The sequence below is a fragment of the Bemisia tabaci genome, chromosome 6, assembly GCF_918797505.1.
Source record: "Bemisia tabaci chromosome 6, PGI_BMITA_v3".
NCBI lineage: Eukaryota > Metazoa > Arthropoda > Insecta > Hemiptera > Aleyrodidae > Bemisia > Bemisia tabaci.
Window position 1 is genome coordinate 45,422,867 of NC_092798.1, and position 21,203 is coordinate 45,444,069.

Sequence of the window (21,203 nt, forward strand, 5' to 3'; positions counted from 1 at the left end):
ATTGAAAATTATAAATATTAGGAAAATCAGCATTTATGCATATTTTCCCTAAAGGGAAATTCGGAGAAAATTATCCACAAAATTATGTTATGAATTTCCTTTTGTGCAAACTTGAAAAGAAGAAGAAGCAGAAATTAAAAACAAACCGCGAAACTTCAACAGATTACAGATTTCCAAATTTCCAAACTATTTCTAATATACCACTTGTTACACCTTTTTTTTATTAAATGCCGCTCTCCTACTGATCCAATATCCAAGTACTCTAGTTTGTTCGTATATTAGTGTTTTTATCATCATTATTAATCACCCTCTTATTCTGTAGTTCTTCAGTGCAACTTTCCATTGCGAAGCGCATGTCTTTTTGTTCACAATGCCTGTCGTTTCTATCAATGGAGTCGATGTCACATTTCCTTTCGAACCGTATCAAGTTCAGTTGGACTACATGAAGAAAGTCATAGAATGTCTGCAGCTGGTTAGTCACCATCCTTCTAGTAGATCGTTGTATACAAGTAGTAGTAAGTCAGATCGTAAGGCACTGCTATGTTAAGGTCTCACCTCGCCAGGAACCTTCATACGCCTTCCACTATAAATTTGACCGAGTTACGGCCAAAACTTGATTCTGTAACAAATACAATAGGGATAACACAACAGAGACTAGGGTTGCACGCTTGCTTAACAGGGAAGTGAGGTATGACAATCAAAACGTCAATCGTGAATTGATTGGGATTCCCTTTGGATGCTTGGTGTCTTACCATTGGCCAGAAAAATCCACGAGGATGAAATTTTTGTTTCAAATCTCTCAATCAGATTTGAAAATCTACTTAGTCCTCCTCAAATAACCTGAGTTCCTTGCTGTCCGGGGCGTTTACTTACAGGTGCAGATATATTGTAATCGTTATAGTAAGAATATACCGTCAAAACCTGTGTATTGAACTTGAAACAAGTCAGGAACTATTCCAATCAAGAAGTTAATCGTATGGTTCGATGCGCCTAGAAAATGTCCCCTAGACGCTAAAACCTGATTAAAATACGGATTGAAGTGAAATTGCCTCTTCTGGACTACACTTTTCCATTCTTGGAGAAGGTCCTCTTCAAACTGGGGTTTGTTTCACTGCGCACTTTCTAGATCTAACTTTAACCGGCACATAAAAGGCATAGATAGAGAGTCAGGAGTTTATAAGGACTGTCTTTATCTGAAATGTGTCGAATCTGTATTCTGTAACTTGCTTTCACAAAGACCCATTGAAAGTGCTCATCTATGTTCAGCTTATCTTTAGATGACCTTCATTCTTTTACTAAAATACTACATATTTCTTCATTTTTTTGCAGAGAACGAATGCTGTGTTAGAGTCACCCACTGGTACTGGTAAGACATTGAGTTTGCTGTGTTCGTCCCTAGCATGGCTTAATCATTATAATACTACCCAGGCAGCCAACGATTTTACATCCAATCCTAGAAATGTTACAGAAGCAATGGCAGTACCTGTCATGAACCCTACATCTGCATGGAGTAAGTTAATCATTTTTTTATTTTGTTATTATCTTCTCCAGAACCCAAAGCGAACATCCTCTCCTCCTAACCTCTGTTGCCTCTTCTTCTGTTGGTTTATTGGCTTATATTCCTTATGTGGAACCTACAGCCATCTATAGACAAACTTTCATACTTGATATTATAAGAAATGTAGGGGTAAGGAAATGTTTAATAGATAGGGTAATTTTTTTATTCAAGCCGTCACCATTTTTACGCTTAGAGACCCTTCTAGGCGACTTCCTATACCGGGATATACTGGGTCATGGAAAACATTCAAAGTGAACATATATGGTAGATTTAGGATTTATACCCTTTTTTTTTTTTTTTTTTTTTTTTTTTTTTGATTTTAAGATTTTGGAAGATTAGGATATTAACTACGAGTCTTTGGAAGTGGATATCGGACAGTTTTATTAAAGAATATAACTAAGAAATGAAAATTGTTATAAATACTTAAAAACATTCCTAAAGCAACCACCACCCGCAGCGAACCAGGTGAAATTTACTCCTAAAAAGTACTAATACAGTCGGATACCTATAACTTAAAATTCTTACTATTTATTATTTTTTTTTTTTAAATTTTTTTTTATTAAAGATTTATACTATTAACTTTTAAAAAATTAGCAATGAATTTATATATCTTGAGATCTGAACCTCTGTTGCCAACAAAATAGGAATAAAAAAGTTCTCTTCATCTGTTCCATTAAATACCGGTTTTCAATCAGGAGAAATAATGTCATGAGGTGAAAGTTTACTTCATTTATACTGCAGACTGCATTTGTTTTATCAACATCATATTATGAAGATTAATCATCATTACCAAACATGGAGTAATTCGAACATCAAAATATATCTCCGTTTCTTCCTATAGACTACTCTCAAAACCACCATTGAATTTGGAAACTAAAACTGGTAGATGCTGTTTACAAAGCTGTAGCGGAGAAGCAAGAAGTGACTTACAAATACCATTCAGTGATGGTAATACGCCCTGCAGTGATTTATAGACATATTAAGCATGTTTTTAGAAGTGAGATTCCACAAGGTAGAGCTGAAATAGCGATCGGAAGACTCACCGACCACCCACCTCCAACAGAGAGCCATACAAATTATGGTATTTTTTTCACTCCTCAACAAAATCTAATTTCAACTGGCAGTATGCGTGTCCATATATTTTGTATGTCAGCCTGCCTTAAAATTTGAGTTTTGAATCAGATTTTTATGTCTGTTTTGTATAATTTCATCTATCATTGTACTTGTTGACAGATTCAAAAATAAAAATCATCTATGCATCTCGTACGCACTCACAGTTGAGTCAAGCAATGGCAGAATTAAAGAGGACTCACTATGCTGATGTTAGGGTGACAGTTTTAGGTTCCAGAGATCAGCTGTGTATTCACCCACAAGTGCAAAAAGAAGAAAAAACAGTTACTAAGGTAAAGTTTTACGGAATGTAAGTTGGTTTGTCATCAAACAAATTTATCTGGTTGTCCCTTGTGTATAGAGGTCATTCTATGTTCAGTTGCTAGATGACTCTGATTGTTACTTAATCTATTCTCTATTACATACTTTAGTCTCTTAATGGAAGCAGGTCCAAAAACCTCAAAAGTGATTTGAGTGAGGAGTCCACATCTAAAAGTGGTGTTACACCAAATTCCAACCGATTAGAGTCAAATTAGGAGAGAAAATGGCCGGAACAGATCCTCATAACCGTTCGTTGTTGTTAAAGGGGAGCATATCTTGGACTTGTTTCTTTTAAATTATCACTCTGTAAGTCCTCAATGGTTAGTAGGTGAACAATTCAACAACGACCTCAAAGAATTGAAATTAATAATTGGTATTCAAATTATATGACATCCCCATAGATTCTATAGGAACCTTTATGATGAATCAGCGAAAGAGGGCAGTCCCCAAATGAAAAAAAAGATTAAGTCATTAAAGAATGAAAGAAAAAAAAGTCAGCTGAATGGACTGGCTTTAGGCAGCACTGTGTCAGGCCAACAGTAACTGTTAAAGTTTTTTGTTTTGATTTTTTTTACTCGCTTGATTTTTGAAGCTCTTAAGCAAGATGAGACTTATTTCACCATGCTTTAGTTAAAAGACTTTGGTTTCAAACGTGTCAAAACTATATTTTTACAGAACCTGCTGTGCCGTATATTAGTATCCGGAAGGGAGTGTGCATTTCACAATAACGTTGAAATGACCAAAGTTGATCCCTCACTGCAAACAGTTGTTGACATTGAGGATCTTGTCAAGTCTGGAAAGCGGTTGCGTTCATGTCCATATTATCTCACGAAAGAATTGCAGAAGGATTCAGATATTGTTTTTGCCCCTTATAACTATCTGCTTGACCCAAAAATTAGAAAAACTCAAGATATCTCTCTCGATGTAAGTATAGCAACATTTTTGTGTCCTAATACTTTATCAACGTTGAGATAGAATTAGATATTGAAATATTGTTGCAATTGTGCTATTCCTGTTTTTTACAATCTAAACAAACTGCAATGAGCCCTCAGAATCATCAGAAATCAGCTGACTACACAGAAAAATGAGAAGTGAAGTTAAAAATTACTATTGAGGTCACGATAGTCTCGACGAGAAAATGTAGGAGCAACATCAACGGAGGAATTACAGGCAAAGTTGTAGCACCCTGAACACTAAGTTCAGGTAAGCCAAAGAAAGCACAGAACTCACTCACGTTTGACATAAGTGTCACTAAGGTCATTGATGTTTCTGCAGTAACTAGAAGCAGTATGATGGTTGGAAAGGTAAATGGTAAAATCTAGTCCCCTTATAACGTGGTCATATACACCCGCCCGGCAAAATTACGTTGTGGTAACGTTGCCAAAACGTTGCAATTTCGCCATTTACGTATTCGGGCAACGTTGTGGTAACGTTGCCACAACGTGTAATTTTGTCAGCTTGCATGAACGTAAATTGGCAATGTGTCTGCAATGTGTTTTAGCAACATAATGGGAATGTTGCAAAAATACGTTTTAGCAACATAATGGGAATGTTGCAAAAATACGGTGAAAAAATTTCGGTGATTTATTTTAGGAATACTCTGCATTTTTACTCCTAGAATTCAATGTGGACCGCAGAGAAGCGTTTCTTAGGCACCCGAAATTCACTCTAAGTCCGATAGTAGCCGCGCTCCGCCCGGGTTCCCAAGCGGGCTCCCATCGAAGTACTAACTACGCCCGACGTTGCTGAACTTCAGTGATCGCCCGTGTGTCGCTGCCACTCAGCTACGGACGCTCGCGTGATAGAGTTAGGTTATTTAGCATTAATAAACATCCCTAGATCTGGTTCAATGATAGAAAGCAATGATATTCTTGCATTTCTGTGCATAATTCTACAACGAAGGATACTGAACATAATATTAGGAAGATCAAGTTTTTAAAAAAAAGGAGTATGAAAAAAAATTAAAAAAGAATTGAATAAATATATTCATTTTATATAAATAAAATTATTATTATTTTAATTATTTATCTAATTATATTAGAATTATTTTTTATTATTATAATTATTTGGTATTTTTATTTTGTATTAAATTATTTTCTAATTATTTATATTTATTTTTTTTATTTTATTTTTTATTTTTAAATTATTTTTTTATTTTTTTTAATTTTATCTTCATTTGTATATTTTTATTGTTAATTTTTTTATTTTTTGAATTATCTATCAATTAATTTTTGTTTATTTTTGTATATACATATACATATTTTTGCGACATTGTATGAGGGCGCATTCCCTTATATTGATTGGAGAAAATCATCTGTTGAGAAACAACAGAAAGGAGAACACCTGAAACAGTGGAAAAGTGTCCCCTCCGATTTGCAGCACAGCATCTGCTTGACCTCATATCTGAGTTCTACGACCAAAATTACACAGGGATTGATACCTCACATGACACTATATGCGCATTTTAAAAAACCGAAATCCCAGAGGCCTTATTATGGCCGCCATTTTGAAATTTAGGCATTTTGGGGGGTGTTCCGGGGTCGGACCGTGGTAAACTTTTGGTATGTTGTTCAGGAGGACCTACTGATGACGTTTACATAGGAAAAGTTTGTTCAGCAATTTGTTCCGGGTCAAATCGTGTTTCTCCCTGACTAATAATGTTTAACAACGTTGTCACAATATATCTAAGAAATATTTATTGAAACGTTTTTTAATAATGTTCCAGAAACATTTCTAAAAACGTTTTGAAAATATTGTCTAAAATATAATGTCAGGCAACATTGCTGAAACATTGCTTAAACGTTGCTGCTTTACCTTTACAAAGCAATATCATCAAAAATGTTGCCTTGCAACGTTGCGGCAACGTACACATTGCTCCCTTGCCGGGCGGGCATGGCCACGTTACACCCTTTTTTGAAAAGTTTTGAAATCATTTTATATTTTGGCATGATTCTAACAGACAGAAGCCAATTAATGGATCAGTGGCTGAAAATTATCCGGGTATCAATCAAGAAATTTTGACCTCAACTTAGATCACTTGATAATAACAAAAATCAATTATTTTTTTTTTTTTTTTCATCATTAATGGTCAAAAAAGGCAGTTGTAGTGAAGAAAATACTTCATAGATAGGAGGTATAAGAAAATAAGGAAATCCTTCAGCATTGACTTTTAGACCTTGCTGGACTTACTTGAATAAATCATTTACAGCAGGATACAGAAGTAAATTGACTTCCATCCTCAGGAAGAAATGATCAATCTTACTATGGTTTCATAACTCAGCAAATTAGTGAGGAGACTTTTCATGCCTTTTACCAATACAAATTCAGATCTGTGTCCGCCAAACATGAGTGGACGAAGAGGCGTTTATGAGCAGAACCTTTTCAGCTACTCAAATACATTTTCTTTCGATACAATAGGCCTCTAAACAAGGTACGAATTAAAGCGCTAAGCTCCCCTCGAAAATTTCATAGAGAAACAAATCACACCCCTGAAAGTCTAGAAAATAACTTCTAGACAAGATACAAGATACACAACAACGAGACACATCGACGACTCAGGCATGCGGTCTGACTGGTTAACCTGGCAACAAGACTGATCTTATGCGGCTATTTCCTCTTAAATTACCACATCGACAACCTGGGCCACCTGCCTGATTGGTTAACTTGCCAACAAGACCGACCCGGGCCACCGGCCTGAGTGGTTAACTACAAGACTGCCTCGGGTGGCTGACCTGACTGGGTAAAGACCGATCTTAAGCGAATGTTTCCCCTTAAATCACCACATTGGCAACTCGGGAAACCAGCCTGACTCGTTAACATGGCAACAAGACCAAATGCTTTCTCTTAAATCGCCACATCGACGACCCAGGCCACCGGCTTGAGTGGTTAACTTACCAATAAGACCGACTAGGGCCACCGGCCTGACTGGGTAAAGAGCGATCTTAAGTGAATGTTTCCCCATAAATCGCTGCATCAACGACTCAGGCCTTCAGCCTGACTGGTTAACTTTGAGACAAGACTGATGATCTTTAGCGACTGTTCCCTCTTAAATCTCGACCTGACTGTTCCGTCCCAAGTCACCATATCAACGACTCAGGCATATGTCCTGAATGGTTAACTTGGCAACAAGACGGAATGTTCCCTTTTGAATGGCCATATCTTCTGTAATCGCAACAAGACTGACCTTAAGCGACTATTCCCTCTTTAATCCTACAAATGATGTCCTTTGTATAATATAACTTCCATCCTACATGTGTCAAAATTATTTGTTCATATCTTGTTCTTGAAATGATTTCCATATTTCCTGATATATAAATCGTTTTTCTTGCCATCATGTCCACAGAATGCCATTATTATTTTAGATGAAGGGCACAATATTGAAAAAGTTAGTGAGGAAGTGATGTCGACAAAACTCTCTTCCACCCAAATCGCTTACTGCATTGAAGAAGTCACAGAAGTAAGTCTCATTGTAATTCATTTAATAAAATATACATGGTGTCCTAAACCACCGGCACCAGGCTTTCTTCTCGGTTATTATGGGTCGGATGAAGTTAAGGACTACTGGGGCGAAGAGGGAATCGACCCTGAGGAATCCAAATTTCACCAATCCAAAGCCCTCCAGAGTTTCTTGGGGTCTAAAAAGGGAAGTCCTGGCTTAGTTCCTGTTACTGACAAAAGGGGTCACCATCACAATTCTGAAACTATCTCAAAAAAAGAAAAAAATATCACATTTTAACCTAAAGCAATACCTAAAAGTCAAAAATCGACCTGTCCCTGGCTGAAATATTGACCCCTGAAGTCGGAGGACAGAGTATCCCCCTATATAAAATGCTAGGTCAATAAATTGAAGTAGAGAGAGTAGAGACCTGGAAAATAGGTGTTTTCATAGTTATTACTTACTCTTTTTAGCGTCAAATATCCACCCTATGCACATTGAAAATTTTAATTGCTCAACTTTTCCCATATTATTAGGTACAATTCTTCAGCCCTTAAATGTAGATTTAGAGATCAGTAAGGTTCTTTTCAAATTCCCCCTCCCATCTTACTAATCTGAACCTAACCATAATCTGAATTTTATTTACTTAGTTCATTCAAAGTCATTAATCTAAAGTTTTTTGCAATCTAGTGAGATTACCTCCTCATCGATGGCTTACGGACAAAATCTTCCCCCAAAATTCTGCACCAAGAATTCTTCTTGATAATATCTCGGATAACCCTTTGTGGAAAAATTGTGCAATTTTTGTAATAAGTTGAAATTAATGCTCTTCACGTTACTTTTGCCAGTATTAATCCTAAGTTTTAGTATTTCTACCTTTGATTTCCCCTCAGAATAGTGTGGACCCACTACTATTCTACCATCTCTTTATTCGTGTTTGTAAGTTTAACAATTAAATTTTTTTGTCAAGAAAATTGATAGAGGTAATATTTAAAACTGAATGCAGGTTTAGTTCAGATTTTGATTCAAGCTTTGAAGAAACACCTAATGGAGTACAGCATGGTAGCTTAGGGTCAATTTTGAAAGTGTGAATTCCTCTCAAAATCAAAATATAATGTCTGAAACCCTGATATAAATGAAATGTCTCTCTTTCAGGTTATGAAGGTGAAACAAGAACATGGGGAGAAGGAAATGGATGGGTTGGGGAACCAAGAAGAAAATAGTGATGATTTGAGTGTGAGCGAATTATGTCTTCTCAAAACAGTTTTGCTCGAGTTAGAAAAAGTGATAGATGAATTTCCACTACAGCCTGTGTCAGGAAAATCTGGGCCGCCAACAAAGGCTTTGTCGGGATCGGAAATTTTTCCACTTCTGGCCAAAGCTGAGGTGAGTCCACATTTTTACCTCGACAGAGTTGGATAAAATGCGCTTGGTAGAAGATATTGGTAACCTGGCCAATTTAAGCTGTTACTGGTACTATATTCATTTTATATGAATTCACTTACACTTTGAAGGTAAATAGGCATGAAGTGAATAGCCCAACAGAAAAGTCTGAAATTCACGCTCTAAGACAAAATTTACACCACCTATTTTACGCATTTTCAAATTTCCCACCTCTGCTGATTCTTTTTTACATTCTTGGCAACCAGGGTTGTTAAGAAAGAGATGGAAGAAAAAATCGTCTAAACATTCAAACAGTCTCATAATTTGTTATTGATTGATCTCACAAGTGATTTCTGTCTGTTTAAAGCACTTATATCCTCTCAACTTACTTAGAAATAGAGGGCTGAAATGAATCCTTCAATTGCCTTTAAAAATGAACACAACCTTTGAAGCTCTCCTAGGAAAATTCTCCTCAAAACGATAAAAATTTCTCTTCAGCTTTGCCACTGGGCAGATAGGCTTTAAATAGCCCCCAGTAGAGATCCTAGACGGCAAAAGTTGGTACTTAAATCTGCGGCCAAATCACAATAGCATTCAGCATTTTTTTTTCGTACGGCTCTCCTAAACGCAAAAAGTGTCAATTAGAAGTATCTGTGTTAGAAAAAAAAATTTCAGACTAAAATAATGCATAATTTCCTTGCTGATGATCATAATCTAGGGAACAATGGCTCATTGTTTTGGAACTTATTTCACCAAGATCATTGTGTGCCTGGGGGTGAAGAGACGTGAACCTATGGTAGTGCAGAAAAATTGACTTCCTGTGAGTCCTGTTCATCCGGTGTTAAAACAATATTGGATTCCAATCAAAGCTGAGAGCATACCTAATCTGCATGTGTTGTTGGATTTTTTCTATTTTTAACAGATTTTGAGTGAAAGCAAGACTTTTTGAATTACCATTGTGTCCTCAAAGGAAAATTATGTTGTTACCCTTCTACTCTAAGCCACTAAAGCAATATACAGAATTCTCTACCATCTGTCATTAAAATTTCATGCTCCTTTATGGACCATGTGATTGTCTGGATATCTATGAGGCCGACAGTCAACAAATCAAATGGAAGTAAATTTATCTCGGAGGAATTAATAAATAACTTAGATCATAAATAGCAACTCTTCCACTGATCATTATTTTTCTTTCTTGTGGCACTGTAAATTATGTGGGGTTTTTTTTTCACAGATTACGGAGGAAAGTTGCCCTCCTCTGATTGAAATTTTGTACAAAGTATCTCAATTTGCCACTGCAAAAAGTGACTCTCCATTTGCACGTAAAGGTCAGCACTTATCCGCGTTTCAAGACTTTGTTGTTAGGGTATTCCAGAGCAAATCTTCCGCTGCATCGTGTTTCAAGGTAAAACGCCAAATCGTGAATCTTTCCGTTTGTATTTTAATTCCAAAATAATAATTTATTCATCCCCCTTTCAAACACTGTGTGAACAAATGAGAATTCTTGGGCTTTATTTATTTACTAGGGGGCTACACGCTACACCCCCTGACCGCTTTGCGGTCTAGTGCTTGAGGCATTTTGCGCCTCAGGTGTTATTTGTTACACGCTACTTTTATCATTTTATACTTTAGAGTATTTTTTGTTTTAAAGGCAACATGGGTAAAATGACTAACTTTAAAATATGCAGGGGGAAACAAGATTCCATGTTGACTATCCATGTATTTGTACTCATTTGTTCCGCCACGCCTTGAAAATATACCAACAAATGATAATCTGTGCTGAAGAATTGGACGCATTTCTACCAAACGGAACTAAGTGCATTAAGACATGAACCCTGAGACCCATAAGAATGCGTGCATAACTGGGCTTACAGTATAATGCACATAGTTCTGTTTGACAGAAATGCGTCCAATTCAAGAAACTCTAAACGGAGGCTCAAAAAAAATTCAAGCCCAAAGTTTGCATGTAATATGCCACTTAACATCAATCCCTACTGCATTATGACTTGCATTGGTCTTGGTTCGACTGCATATTTTGTCAACGTAAAAAGCTTGATTAAAAAAATGCCATTTTTCACTCCCCCTGGATTCTCTTGAAATATTGCTTTTCCAGGGATTTTTTTTGAGAGCGTTAAGTGAACCTATAGGGCAATTTTTATGCAATCTAATGTGTTGACCGCAAGAATCTTAAGTTAGACATTCTACAAAATTAAAACTTTAGATTTCATTGATGGAACAAAAAGTATCATGTGTTAGGTAGTTTATGAAGCAATGCTCTCATTTGTCCTGTTCTCCTTCTTTTTAATCACAGTTATTCATAGAACCGGATGTTCCAAAAAAAGCAAAGGCAGAAAATGCTTGGGCTCCCAAGACAAGCGCAACAGTCTCAAGTACAGCAAAAGTTTTAAATTACTGGTGTTTCAATCCTGGTTTTGGGTAAGATCAGTATCTGCTTTTTAAAAATTAATAAATTATATTTTTTGCAAGTCATAATACAAGCGTTTATTGAATGATTAAAAAATGCTGAGTTGACAATTTCAAAATTTTGGGATTCACTCTGTGACAAACTTTTTTAGACAATCCTTTGGAAAGAATTGCTTGATTTTTTGTCAAACAAATTTCATTTCAAGGAGAAACTGAGCTCTTAAAGCTATTAAGAAAGTGTTTTAACTGTTTGACAGTTCATTGTTTACAATCTACTTTTCTTACAAAACACCTTATTTTATGACTAAATCTTTATGCAAGAGCCTCTACTTATTCTGTATAAAACAGGATCCAGTTTTATTTGTTTTTTCAAAATAAGGTCACTTTTGTCTTTACAATGTATATTTTACCTTGCACTTTAACATTACACTACCTTTATGTACTGTGCCAAGCTATTTCAAGACATTTTAATCTTGACAGCATGTTTTCTTGTAGAATTTTACCACGCTCGTGAAGGTTTATCATTACTCAAGGATCTGCAACAGTAGGTGCAGTAGTCTGATTACTCCCAATCCATTTTATATCAATAATAATATGTTATTATAGTCTATTATTATATACTATATTATTACAGTCTATTTTACATTAATATAGGTTACGAGCTTTAATGGATATGGGCGTTCGCTCTGTGATATTAACCAGTGGAACCCTAAGCCCCCTCGATGCAACAATATCAGAACTTGGTATACCGTTGGAGTGCAACTTGAAAACCCTCACATCATTCAACCAAATCAAGTATGTATTTCAAAGTATCAATGTATTACAAGGATGCAAAAACCCTGAAAGATAATTGTAAATGAATAAATATTGATAAAAAAATATTAGTAATATACTTTTAGTCAAGACTTTATGCTGTCAGTTTTTGATTTAGTTATAACAATGAGTCAGTGGCACCCATTTTTACAATTCATTTATTGAAAGCTTTTCTTACTGCTACCTCATTTGGTATTAGAATGGCTCAAGTGATGAAACACACCTCTCACAAATTTTGGTCTCCTAAATACGTTGTTGAGGAGGTCAAGAAGGGTTGTTTAATTCACACTAGAATTTATTTGTCACACTTTGCTGTCATCGGGTCAAGTTTTAATTTCTATTGACGTTGCAGGTGTACATATCAGTATTAGGGAAAGGTCCAGCCAGTGTTGAACTGAAGTCAACATACGACAACAGGGAGAATAAGCAGTATGTCTCGGAACTAGGTCAAACGATACTGAACTGTGTTAGGATTATTCCGCATGGTGTGCTTGTTTTCTTCCCGTCCTATTCTGTCATGAACAAAGCAGTCCAAGCCTGGCAAGACTGTGGAATTTGGAGTAATTTAAGTAAGCACAAAGTACGTTAGCTGCGCAAAATATTTGGTTTATTAGAAGTAATTTTTTTACATAAATTTACACTTAATTTTTCTTTCATCATTCCACATCCTATTCCAGGATGTCTACAAGTTTGGAATTTCCGGAAAGTCCGGGAATAGTACTGATTTTTTAAGGGCGGTCCGGAAGTACTTAAAAAGTGCGGAAATTCCGCAAGAAGGTCCGGAATTTTTTTCATTTTTTGTCATTTTTGTCGCATTTTAAGCGAGAAATTCAAATCTTTGAAATTCTTCGAATTTCGTCAATTGGAGGTATTGAAAAAGTACTGAATTTTTCTGTTAAGAAGATACTGAATTTATTGGGAATGTACTGAAAAAGCACTACAAAAGTACTGATTTTTGGCCAGCCTATTTTAGTAGACACCCTGTATTCCATCTCTAATGTGCCGAGAAGCAAGAGGTTTCCAGTGGGATAAAGTCAATTTCTCTAAGAAGATGGTAGAATAGTTCTAAGACCATGCTATTCTGAGGAGATTTAAAAGCTAGGAAAAACTTTAAATTAAATCTAGAGGTACAATGAACTGCAATGCGTTTTAGTGCGAGACTGAAAGAACTGATGAGCTTAAATGAGAGCAGAAAGTCCATCAAAATGGTCCCAGCTAAGTATCTCCAATCCATCTGCCCCACTTAGTCTGATTGCAGTGAATCGCTTTTAGAGTTCATGGTAACTTTAATTTTAATTCTTGGCTTTTATTCGCTTTGATCCCTCCTATCATCCTGCTACTTACAGTATTTGGACCGTATTTATAGTTTTTCTTTCACCATGATTTACCACCATAATTTTATTGATCTGATCTCAGATTATTCTCAATGCACTTTCTATGATGTTTTGATGACCGGAAACAAAGAAATTACCTTGCATTTCCTTTGAATGTAAATAGACAAAGCTTAAAGTCACTTGTTCTAATTTTCCTCTGCCAATGTGGTTGAGACCATCATGAATTTGACTGGATGATTCAGTAATTGACCGGTTATACAAGTATCACGTATAATACTAGAATACCGTTTTGGTCATTTTAATTAGCATCAGATTGAAACTTGGCCTAAAAGTAATTGCCTCAAGAGAATTCCGGAAGAGAAATCCAGTCCATACTTTTGCTTTGTGTTGGTCCTTCCATCGATTAAAACAACTTTAAATCCAAACTGCTTCACTGAAATCAACATACTTCCTTTAATCGGCTCTTTCATTTTGCATTATTTTCTCACTTGATTTTTGTTGTTAGGCCCTATTCATTGAGCAGACCAACAAATTGGCTTTGAATTCTGTGATAGAAGAATTTTACAAAGCTGTGGATGAAAGAGGAGCGGTGTTATTTGCCGTATGTCGTGGGAAAATATCAGAAGGATTAGACTTCTCAGATAATAGAGCAAGAGCTGTCATCATCACTGGTATACCTTATCCTCCGATCTTTGATCCACGAGTAACCCTCAAGAAAGAGTATTTGGATGAAAATCGTCGCACTAACAAGTTGGTATGTTGAGTTTTCTTTATACATCTCATCCTGTGCTAGAATCTGCTCTCTTCTTGTTTTTTTTTTTAAAGTTTTAATGTCTCTAAGAGCAGGCACTGGTAGTGACATAAATGGCATCAGGTCAGTATGATGCCTTCTCAAGATCCCTCGCAATTTGGTGTTGGCAACTTTAGGTCTGTTTGTTGAATACTTAACTACATCTTAGTATCTGCCCGTGCTTATTATATGAAATTTTGTACCTCTCCTCAGTAATTTTGCGTGTAGACGAGCTCTTGATATCGTTTCAACTGTCTAAATAATTACGTCCAGCAAGCACCTATGCAGCAAGGTTTGGTCATTGGCCCTACCTGAGCATCTTACAACAATCCTCTTCATGAGGAATCATAGCATTCCAAAATCACGAACTCTCAGGAATGTTGCTTGTAAATCTTAGTCTATCATTCATTTCCCCTGCTTGTAAGTATTCCTGTGGTTTTAGCCAGGAGCAGAAATGTGCTGTTGTATTACAATGTTATTTACCCTGTACTTTTCATCAAGGCTGTTGAATGGAACACAGGACTATGTAAGTACTATAATCTAGATACATACTCAGACAGGCCTCTAAGTGTTAAGATGTATGCCCTTTGTATCTAACATCTTTTCTATTTTGAAGTAAAATCAATTCCTTACTTCTGTAGGATTCTACACAGAAGCTGAGGCTCTGCTATCCTCCTATGCCTGCCATCTTGTTATCCCCCCTCCCGCGCGCGTGCGCGTTCCAGCAATATCAAACGTTTCCTTTGGAATTGAAACATAACCACAAAGCTGTTTTAGCACCTGAAGCAGTTTGGTAGTTCTGTTTCTATTTTAAATTTTAATACTGTAATATGACTCTTTTCCAGTCACTGGATGGTCAAAGATGGTATCAGTTAGAAGCTATCCGTGCAGTGAACCAAGCTCTGGGCCGTGTGCTGCGGCACTCTCAAGATTATGGTGCATTGATTCTCTGTGATTCTCGATTCCATGGCTCTGCCACGAATAGTTTATCTGCTTGGCTCCAGCCACTGATATTTAAAGCCCCATCTTTTGGAGCTTTTATGCAAAAACTAGTTAGTTTCTTCCGCTCCTCACGTGTTGTCTCTGAGGTAAGACATTTTTATGGTCACGAACCATTGTTTGCATCTCTAGGTGAAATAAACTTTTGTTTTGTTATTTCCTGATGTATATTTTCGAAACAAAGGGGGAAACAGTTTTAGCTTTACATCAATAATGATAAAAAGTTGAATCAATCTATTCACACTCTCCTAAAGATCATCTGAATAAGATTTACTCGAGATATGGTGGCTTTTCATACCATCATATGATAACTCTCACAACTTATACCGTTATCGATGCTCAAAAAAACCTGGAATATTCAATCAATCTAAGTTAGATTTCTCAAGGATAGTCCAAATAATGCAACTTAGAGCGCAGTTTCTGAGGAAAACTCATGTTTTTAGGTCAAAGTCAGTAGTTTCCAAGAAATGTGAATTTTTACTTGAAAAATATTGAATTATTTAATCTAATAGAAAAAAGATTGCAAAGAAGTTTCAAGAATTAAGTTGCTCGGTTTCCAAAACAACAAAATTAGTGAACTCATTACAACATTCCAAGTTAAACAATGTCTCCGAACTCAACTAATAATCAATTCAGTATTTAAAAGTGATCAGTATCTCTTATCCTTTCATTTATTTTTAAAAAAATAAATGAATGTTGACTACTTGATTTATAAAGTTGTATTTCAAGTAAATTTTGGCTTTGAATAGGCTATAATTTATCTCAGTTCCAGAGTTTCATCTCCTTTTTTGAGTTCTCTTTTTTTTCATTTCCCTGTAAATCAATTAATGTTTCTTTTGACTCAATTCTATCTCTTGTAGTGTAATGTGAAGCCAAGACCAACAATTGAATATAGTAGTGCATCTAGAGCACTTGCAAAGAAATCTGTGAGTAGCAGCACTGCGGATAAGAGCGATGAGTTCTTGAGTGGATATGCTGGTACTTCGAGTACTCCTTCAGCCACCAAGAAACGAGAGGCTGATAAACCTATGTCATTGTTCGAACGTCTCGAACTATCTAGTCAAAAGGTGAGGTGACAAAGAAGGGGTAATTCTTCTCTTCCGTTTCATTCCTGCATAATTTTAGTTATATATCTCAATCAGACTTTTAGCGGGAAACATAATTTTCACCCAGCCAATTTTTCAACTGCATTTTATTTAATTTTGATTTATTCAGGTTTTTGCTTTGCTGAGACTCCGGTATATTGTCAAATGTATCCTTCGAACATTTAACCCTTTTATTACTGGCGGCCCGATTATTGAACTAATGACAAGACAAAACATAGCCCTATCTTAATCATGCAGTACATAGTCTTTCATGCAAAATGTTTTACTTCACAGTGAGGTTATGGGAGATACAAATGTGTATAATCAAGTCAAATTTGACAATTTTTTCAATCGTGTTATTCATTTTCAACCTTAAACTAATTATTTTGGGCTATCATTGGTAAAAATCACACAAAAAACCGCTGACTTTCATTAGATTTTGGCCGATTATTATTTTTAATTAGTATAATCGGAGAGGGGGGGGATAAATGAAGGCACACAGTTTGATTATGATTCTTACCCCGAATTTTATGACTTTAAAAATTACCAGTTGCATTTATTTTGTCAGCTTCTTAATTTATTAATTATACAAAAAAAAAAAAAAAACAATTTGGAAGTCCTTTTTGAAAATCATTGCTGCCTTTATTTTGAAAAACTGCCATTCGACCACTCTCTGGGCAGAAGTTTTTGGCAGACTTTTTCTACCATTCATTGGGACCCTAAAGATCCTGCATACCAATATGTAGTTTTGTAACTGTTAGCTGAGGCAACAAAAGAAGGAGCAATGCTCCTCCGTAATTCTTTTTTCAATACTAACATCACTTTGTATTCTGTTTTTCAAGACATTCCAAGCACCGGAGCGTGAAGAGTTACCAGCAATTAGTTGTTCATCAAGTGAGCCTGATGTAAAGAGACCAAAACTAACTGTGAAAAATTTAAAATTACACGATATTGAGTTCGCTCGGAAAATGAAGAAGAAAACTCAAGAAGAAAGAAATGATAGTATTAAAAATTATTTGATTCAAGTAAGTATATCATTTGACAGATGCTAAATACATTGGTACTCACCATTTCGTGGAGCATTAGGAACTGCTATACTGAGGCAGGTCTAATACATACGGCATCCCAAAATTTTTGTCAGCTACTCTCAAATGGGCAATCAATTCAATAATGGTTGCCTGGGACTGGTTGTTAGGGACGGAGGGAGGACGAGACTAAGACGTAGGATTAGCCTTTGTAGGCTACTTGAAGTAGTAAAAAAAAAAAATTAAAGCCAGCTATTGGTGGGTTGTGGGAGCTCAAAGATCATTTCATCAACTTTCCAACGCTACCATGTTCAGCTCGTTTGCCTAAAATTTTACTGAGGTATAGCGATTTTTTGGCTACCTGTTCGTGTAATCCCTGGGAAAATTTTACAGCATTTTAAGCGAAGAAAAACAATGCTCTCAGTCATTCAGTTCTACTGAAGCAAAATGTTATAAACCAGTATTATCATCAAGTTGTACAAATTTTCTGAAGACCCTTTGGTGAAAAACGAGAGGAATTCTAACATTCTTGGATGATGCATCAAAATTTAAGTGCCCGCATATGTTGAACTTAACAAAAAAGCTCATGGCAAAGCAAGGGATGAGACTCATCCTTCCTTCGCCCCTTTCCCCTTCTACTTTAGCGCAGGCTTATTGTTAGTTCCATGTAAGTAGTGGCTCTATTTGGAGCTAAAATGGAGTTTGATAGGAGAAAATTTTAACTCAATATGAGAAGTAATTCATGCTGCCGATGAGTTTTTCAATCCTCCTCCAAAGAAAGATTTTTTGGAAAGGCAATCGTCATTATGTGAAAACATGCAAGACCTTAAGTTGTGCAAAAAAAAGAAAAAAAAAAAAAAAAAAACAGTAAATATCTTGAAAAATTAGAAAGAGAAAAGTCCTGAACCGAAGAAGAATATCTTCAAATATAATCAGTAAAAACCATGTTAAATTAATGAAACAGAAAACTCTTGTAAACTGTTTAAAATGCTGTTGAATTTTTGGCGAGTTTGATCGTCTTTTTCTCAGCAAAAATTTTATTTAATTTGATGAAAAGTGGAAAAATGGAGGCTTTTTTCATTTTTTAGGCACTTTCCTAAAATTAATTTATAAAAGAATGTGAAACAGTCTCATTATTTTTCTCTTATTTTCCTAAACTTTTTTATTCTCTCTGTATTTCCTACTAGGTAAAATCATCAATTCCAGCCAATGAATACGGTATCTTTAGTGTGACCATTTGCAAGTATGCTCATGCGCAAGCAACATTTTCTGAGCTGATCGAAGTACTGAAGAAAGTTTTTCCATATGAAAATAAAGAATTACGCCCATTATTTAAAAGTAAGTTGCGAGGTTTCATGCAATTACCTTTTGTGCTCTGTTTTGACTGTAATCTCATTTCTATACCAAAAGGCTATCGCCTGCTTTTCAGCCTATGCTTCAAAAATTATTTCACGCATAAATTTTTGTGGGAAATTCACTCTATAACAGAGGTCCAGTTAATACTCCTCTCGCAACTTTTTGCAGCGATATCTAATTACATGCGGGAATGAGACACAAACCATTCTTTTGTTTCACTGTAAGTGGCTAAAAGGATTTTTCAAAACTTTCAAAACATACATCAAATATTTAATTTTATAGATTTTGGTGAAACTGCAGAAATGCATATCTCAGTTTGCGGTGTTGCAGACTTCCTGTCATACTCAATTTTCTGCATGAAAAACTACTGAACGTCCTTTCTTGAAAACTAGGGTGATTTTTCTTCTTATCGTGAAGAATTTTCCATGAACTTTGTCAAGCCATGATGTTGATTCGGTCTCCTTTAAGAAAATGAAGTAGGAACGGAGAATTGAAACACTGCAACTGACATACGTACTTTTGCAGTTTCACTATCGATGTGCTTTGGTAAAAAAATCCAACATTATGAAACCAAAAAAATGGTGTTTTGAAGTATCGCACCACAAAAAACGATTGACATTTTAACCGGTGATGTAGTGATGCCTGTAGATTATTTTTGTTCAAGTTCAAAATTATTGATTGAAATATTGATTATCGAAATTATTGATTGATTCTCTTTTTCTAATCTATTTCAGAATTCAAACCTTTTTTGAAGACGGAACATTTGAAACTTTTTGAAGAGGAGGTATCATCTTACCAAAATTCATCTCAAGTTCCTTCCATTTCTATCAATGAACCATCTTAGCATTTGTTTATTTTCTTTTTCTTGATGCATCTGTAGACTTTAATGTCAGCTCTAGGTTCAAAGACTTCAGAAAGAACTTGAGAAAAAAGAATTTTAAAGAATCAATATAGCAAGTAGGTTCATTTTAAAGGTGAACGCTATTATCTTATTAGACAATTTATCATTTCAAATGAATGTGTTGGGCTCAACCCTTCATCATTTAAAGTTTTTAAAAATAAATGTTTTTTAACTGGATGTTCAAGTGAGAAGGAATGGAATCCTCCTTTTCATTTATTTTCAATATTAGTGCATTGCGACTACATGCTTCTAGCATATTATGCTTATTTTTAAATTAATAGCTACAATTATGAGATCACCCATATCTTTTGGGAAATTAATAGCATATGAATTGCTTCTGTGATAGGCGGGAAACATGGAAACATTCATTCATATTTTAAAATTACCATCCAAATTGTGATGAAATATCTCAGAAATTCTGTCCTAAAAATGTACTCAGGCAGTTTTTAAAAATCACCTGCACTCACAACTGTACTAACTTTCCTATGAATGAAGAGCCCCTGAGTTCAATTTTCTAAAGGTGTGATAGGTTTAGCGAACTTGTAACTATGAGTAAATTCTGGTCTTCCAGACTTTCACATATATTTTTTTAGTTTCAAAATGACACATTTTTTTTCAGATGAAAAGTTAAAAGTTGAAATCGAGTGAAACTACTTACAAAATTGGATATATTTTTTTTTTTAATATGGTTTTTAGGCGTTTTATCTGAGAGATACTGCGGCCCTGGATGGGAGCTGAGAATAATTGGAGGGTGAGAAAGTTAGATTAAAACGTAAATTTCCCTATACTGCAGTTTTGCTAGTTTCCAACCAATTTTAAATCCTCTTCGATAAGAGGTAGCTGAAATCCTCTCAAACATGTTGGCATGACTGCGATTTTCGCCAGACCTAAATTAGCTGATTGATGCATTACAGGTGTTAAGGATAGTGACTGACTTAAATGGAGCTTACTATTAGCCTCGTCTCGTTTCTTACTCTTTTGAGTTTTCCATTTGTCAATCATGCATGTTCATCCTTCTCATCTAAAATTTAACCCATTTTAAGTTGCGAATGTACAGGAAGATTTTTATTGCCAACAAGACTGTGTAAAGTCATCGCATGATCTGATCGTCTATGAAAAGACTGGAATTTCAAAATATATTGCTGCTGTAAACTAATACAATATGAAATCATTAAGAAAAAAAATTGAGAAAGTAGTGAGCACAACAGCTTTCTTTTCACCTATTGAGATTCAAAATTGGTTAAAAATCATCAGGACTACAGCATGGGGAAACTTACTCTTTGATCCACATAAATATCAGTTCCGATCGATAGAGGAAGTTAGTACCCTCTCTAATCGATTTTTTCAAAGACCAAAAACTAAGGCTAAAGGCTGAAATGGCTGTTGAGAAGATTCAGAAAATATCGTGACATTCTAACTTTGTGCATTGCTTATTGTCCTTTGTTATTTTAGTTTATCATTGATAGAGATCACAATAATTCTTTGTTAACTTCCTTCAACTTTTAGATTGTATTTTACTATTTTCGATACTTTTTTGACAAAATAAAAAAGCCATCTAGTTTTTTTTTAAAAAAAAAAGAAAAAAAATCAAGATGTTTAATTACCCAAAATCCTATAGCTGAGTGGATAAAGGTGAATAAATAAATGTGACAGGCTACAGGGAAGGGCG

The 21,203-nt window shown here is 35.4% G+C and overlaps 1 protein-coding gene across 1 annotated transcript; it reads left to right on the forward strand.

The window, feature by feature from the left end:
• Positions 1–121: 121 nt before the first annotated feature.
• Positions 122–21,107, forward strand: LOC109042930 (Regulator of telomere elongation helicase 1). Its single transcript, XM_019059913.2, is given in 17 exon segments — positions 122–472; positions 1,330–1,510; positions 2,792–2,961; positions 3,665–3,913; positions 7,332–7,445; positions 8,580–8,810; positions 10,042–10,212; positions 11,119–11,243; positions 11,886–11,986; positions 11,989–12,026; positions 12,397–12,624; positions 13,884–14,132; positions 15,014–15,256; positions 16,028–16,234; positions 17,095–17,277; positions 18,465–18,615; positions 19,368–21,107. Coding segments are annotated over 17 exon segments (2,853 nt in total). The 5' UTR covers positions 122–370; the 3' UTR covers positions 19,478–21,107.
• Positions 21,108–21,203: the final 96 nt, after the last annotated feature.